The 5,296-nt window shown below is 46.3% G+C and overlaps 1 protein-coding gene across 1 annotated transcript; it reads right to left on the bottom strand.

The window, feature by feature from the left end:
• Positions 1–721: 721 nt before the first annotated feature.
• LOC119377514 (kunitz-type protease inhibitor 2-like) lies at positions 722–4,835 on the bottom strand. Its single transcript, XM_037646944.2, has 5 exons — positions 4,739–4,835; positions 4,241–4,429; positions 4,090–4,146; positions 3,408–3,443; positions 722–1,268 (listed from the first exon to the last, which is right to left on the bottom strand). The coding sequence occupies exons 1-5, from the start codon at positions 4,779–4,781 to the stop codon at positions 1,054–1,056; spliced, it is 540 nt and encodes a 179-aa protein (XP_037502872.1). The 5' UTR covers positions 4,782–4,835; the 3' UTR covers positions 722–1,053.
• Between the last annotated feature and the right edge of the window lie 461 nt (positions 4,836–5,296).

Here is a 5,296-nt window from a genome sequence, read left to right as displayed (position 1 = left end):
GCCCTATCATAGCCATGCTGGACCGCCAGGGCTTGTTTTTCGTAAGTTGGTGTGGTGATCAATCTTTCAAAGCGGTCTCGCGTGAGACTGGGTCCCAGTTAGTCACAGTACTAGAGTACACGAGCCAATGTACATGTATCGCTCTTACATGCATTATAGACTTTTTCTTAAAGGGACACTAAAGGCAAGTAGTAAGTGGACGTTGATTGCTGAAATAGCGGTCCAGAAACCTCGTGGTGCTACTTTTGTGCCAAGGAAGTGCTTATTTTGAAGTGAAATCATGTTTCAGTGGTCCGCATTGCGTTAGCGCACTTCAAATCACCCGCCTGAAAGCGGCCTTTCTGACGTCATTGTTGCGATGCCCAACGCTGCCCGCCTTTTACTGCGCGGCGGTGTGCACTAGCGTGCACCATTCAGGCATCCGACAACATCACATGCATGCGGCATTTTGTCTAACTTTCTGTCAGAGTGACTTCCACGAGCGTGCAAAACACACGCGGCAGTACTCATTACCAAAACTACCACTGAGACACGACCGCGTGAGCGAAGCCGGACGCCGGGCGAAGCGCAGTTCGGCGAAAACGGAACTTTTGAACCATGCGCGCCATTCCCCATGACAACGCGAAAGAGGTTTTTTTTCATGAATCAAACAGAAACGAACAAGCAACATTTTATTACGTCTCTTGATGCACGGAAGGTTCTTTTTCTATTGTACCTAGTTTGATTACCAGTGAATAATTGTAGTCGGACGCTCGCACGTCATCGGGATCATTTCCAAACTGTGCCACTCGTGGCGCACGTCGTGCGATACATTTAGCTTAATTTCTCGGTAACTAGGGCACTGCTGTTTATAATATTCCCGTTTTAGACGTTGTCGTACACTGAGCTTTCACCTGGCATAAATTATTTGCCTTTAGTGTCCCTTTAGGTTGCACATTACGGTCCCTAATAACCATTACTCTGTAATTGCCTGGTGGAACTGTTAAATAAATTTGATTTGCCGGCTTAACACTCAACTTGACCTGTATCTTGATGTTCACAGAACGCTTGTTCCTATTTTCCTATACTCGTCGAGGCATCGACTTTCTGTCCAGATTTCACAGACCCACAGAAGCGCATGCAATCTTCAACGGACCAGAAGTTGTTGTTGTTGCTCCCGCAACCTCCGTAGCTGAAGGGAAGACACGTCCCGGTCTTCTGGTCGTAGTAGGTGCGACTGAGAATACGCGTGCATGGGCCACGATGGGCTGGTCTGCTGCACACAGAGGCTACGGTGAATGTGAAAATAAACATATGAGTTAGCAAAATCATCTAACTATGATGTAATTACGGTGGAATAGGAGTATTTGTTCTTTGCATATTTCTACATGAAAATAACTTTAGCAGAGAGAGAGAGAGAGAGAGAGAAAGAGAGGGAGGAATAACCAGAGGGAATCTCCAGTTGGCTACCCTGCACTTTGAGAGAGAGAAAAGTTTTAATGAAAAGCTGGAGATGCTAGCCTGGCTATTCGCCTGACAAGCTATGCCAGGTGCTGGGTGATGATTATGATATATACATTGATAACCGCATAGCACATACAACACACACACATACACTACACTGTCTACAAAGTTTCGTTCAGGCTCGTGGCCCGCACGAAAGTCAGCAGCGCTTTCGTGGCGCGTAACGCACCGATGCTGCTTTGCCATGGGCCCAAAATATGTCTGAGTTCTAAGCACTGGTCCCGTTGAAGATGCAAGGCCGCCTTCAGATCGTCTCTCTCATGCGTGTGGCGTACATCACACAGAACGTGTTGCAGGTCTTCTGGGACGCTACATAAACGTACAATGGTGAGTCCGACAGCTTAATTTTCCTCTTGAAGTAATTAGTGTAGGCGACGTTTAATCTGAAATGGGGAGGAGTGTCTGAAAGAATGAAAGAGGAGAAGAGAGCATATAACAGTACAACGGACCCGTAGCAGTAGGGATGTCCGAAAGCAACGCACCAAATAAATCAGATAGCAGTCACAACGACTCGCTCTGCCTGGTTTCCCTAGGGAACCGCATCAACGCCCTGACAGCCGCTCGCGTTGAAGTAAGGGTAGGCCACTACCCTAGAGCTTTGTTTTCTGTAGCAAGGCAAAGATATGCCCTGCCGACTTCATAAATTCATCTCACAGAGCTCACACTAAACGTATAAAACGATCAAAGCCCATGCTATGTCGAAAAACTAAGCACGTACGCACAAGCGGCAGAGAAAGCACCGAAAAATTTTCTCTGCCAATTTTATAACGTTTACTCAGATCGCTGTTATAGGGAAAGAAGGTGTAAGTTCCGTGATACGTCACATTATTTTTTGTATTACGTTATATCTTTACTGGCTCATAGTTCAACTCTCATAGCTCATAGCTCGTAGTTACACGACACACAACGTTAGGGAAGACGCACGTTACGAAGGGCGAAGAAGCGCAATTGTTGGGCTTGTTGTGTCTTTGTCGTACCGTAGAAGCAGCGTCCTCATCCTTCAAATGAGTTAGCTGTATGCTGTAAATACCGCAGTAAGAAGAGCATTATTATCATACTTGTAAATTGGTGTTCGGTCTCATTTCTAAATTCAGCGCATGCTGCTTAAACTTCGATACAAGCACCACGAACAGGGAAACAAAAAACTTGGAGGACGCCTCATCTTCGCCTTCAAGAGTAGAACGCGATAGCGTAGTTGGGCTCCGTGCGCATAGCCTTCCCAATTGCTAGCCTGGCTTCGGTTCTCGGTGCATGCCTCAATCGTTCCGGAAGGAAGCGAACGTCTCTGCGCGTAACATTGGCCGTTTCAAACTATCCTAGAATGCCCCCTGCAATTACAGTTACGCAGTGCCCACCAAGCCATAATTCTTCCTTTTGCGAATCAGCGAATGACCCAACTACGCGTTCGTAAGGCATCACGCGAACTTACGCAGCTGCTCACTTCATTGACGCTTTTGTTGATGAGCATCGTGAAATATGTCTGAGCGCTTTGTAACGGGTTGGCCTATGGAAGATCCACTCGCTGCGCAACTCGCACGTTTTGACGTCTGGCGATTCTACGATCCTACTCTTCTGCCACGCAAATATTACTTGCTGTAGGGAGACCCCTCCCACTACAAGACATTCATATGATGTCTTTTTTTTTTCCAAGCTGTTTCAAGCCATGGCGTGGCTGTGTGGTAGAACACCTGCTTGCCACGCAAGGAGGCCTGGGTTCGATTCTCACTCGAACCAAATATTTTTATTATTTATATTATTTGCATCTTTCGCGATTTCTTGGTCACGAACAACGCTGATTTTTCGCTCACAACCAACGACGCCGACACCGGGATTTCTGCAAAACGAGCTCTTAAACGGTATCGCGTTAAATTAAATTGTGTGAATCCAGATAAGGTTCTACTCACCACGTAGGAGCGCATCCTCGCTTTTCGTGTGTGCCACTAAAGGTGAAATGAAAACGAAGAGAGATTTTATAGAAATATTCTGTGAAAGTTTTCTATTTTGTGGAGAAACTGCGTCCATTCGTTGGCTGTGCGCATTTTACTCTCCTTCTGCCACTACAGTGCAAAACAAAGTGTTTTGAGGCCCGTGTCCTTAGACTTAGGTACACGTTAAAGAACCCCAGGTGGACGAAATTTCCGAAGCCCTCCACTACGGCGTCGCCCCGCCACGGTGGTCTAGTGGTTATGGCGCTCGACTGCTGACCCGAAGGTCGCGGGATCGAATCCCGGTCGCGGCGGCTGCATTTTCGATGGAGGCGAAAATGTTTGAGGCCCGTGTACTTAGATTTAGGTGCACGTTAAAGAACCACAGGTGGTCGAAATTTCCGGAGCCCTCCACTACGGCGTCTCTCATAATCATATGGTGGTTTTGGGACGTTAAACCCCAGATATTATTATTATCCACTACGGCGTCCCTCATAATCATGTCGGGGTTTTGGGACGTGAAACCCCACCAATTATATAAAACGAAGTGTTCACGCAGTTCTTTTTTTTATTATTGAAAGCTTCGATCATCAATAAACTGTTCTCAGTCAAAGCTAATTCGTTAACATTGTCTCTCGGTTAAGAAAGTTATCACTTTTACCTTGAACTGCTGGCGTTACAGAAGCTGCACTCCCCGATCGGTAAAGGTGTGCCAGTGCTGCGAAAAGCACACAAACGCGTATATTAGTGTCAATACGTATACCGCAGTTCTCACTGGTCCGCTAATTTACGAACGACAAAGTGGGACTTACCGCTTGGAGTCATGCATGTCATTTTGCATTCCTTCTGTGACAGGTATCTGTTCTCGTTGCCACGACAGCCTCCGTAGTTGAACATTTCGCATTTACCTGTCTCCACGTTGAACCACCACCTCCGCAGCTTAGCTATGCATGGCCCGACTTTCGGCTTCTGTGTGCACCGTGTCTCGAACTTTGTATCCGCTCGGGGAAAAATTTTTGTTTCACATGGTGCAGCGTGATTGTTTTATTGAAGCAATTATAACAGCTTCATGGGGGTTGGTGGGGGGGGGGGACCGGAGGTGAGTGGACCGGAGGTGAGTATAGTTATAGGTAGCTTTTTCATTTTTAGTGGACCGGAGGTGAGTATTGGAGCTTGCCCAATTTCTGTGCCACATATATATGCCCGCAAGGAGCTGCATTACGCTCCGATGGATTAATGACGACCCTAAACACCGGCTTCGCTGTTTAATAACGTCAGTGTAAGAAACGCATGCACGTTGTCTGGCTTACCAAGTGCGGTGGCTAGAAGTGCCAGGAAAACGTACAGCTTCATTTCGAGCCGACGATCTCGCGAGAACGATGGCGGTCTGCCCGCTGTCGCTTGTAGTTGTGCAGGAAGAGACAATGCGACGTCAGCGATAATTTCGAGAGTTGTTATGTGTCATTGCACGGCCGATGAGATAACGAAACGCGTACGACGATGCAACTGGTTCGATACATCCCATCAATACACTAGGTTTCATTGAAATGATTTCGTTAATTAAGATTATGCTGTTTTGTAATAAAACTTTTAACGCGTAGCCATTCAATGCCGACCGAGCGTTACACGAAAACTAAGTAATTGCTGCGGTTATCTTAGCGAATTCCGTACTTTGTATGGAAATACAATAATAAGGCTTGCCCTTTTTTAAAAATTGGTAAAACTTGTGAACATTACTGTGGGAGTTCCTATTGCAATTCAAATTATAATCCGGCTATATATTCCAAGTGAAATAGATTTATGTATATCTACCAGTGACAGTATTTTCCCGCAGTGCATTCTGCTGGGTAGAAATTCGTCCTAAGTTT

This window comes from Rhipicephalus sanguineus, unplaced genomic scaffold (assembly GCF_013339695.2).
Source record: "Rhipicephalus sanguineus isolate Rsan-2018 unplaced genomic scaffold, BIME_Rsan_1.4 Seq484, whole genome shotgun sequence".
In the NCBI taxonomy this organism is placed as follows: Eukaryota; Metazoa; Arthropoda; class Arachnida; order Ixodida; family Ixodidae; genus Rhipicephalus; species Rhipicephalus sanguineus.
This window is presented reverse-complemented; position numbering and strand designations above follow the sequence as displayed.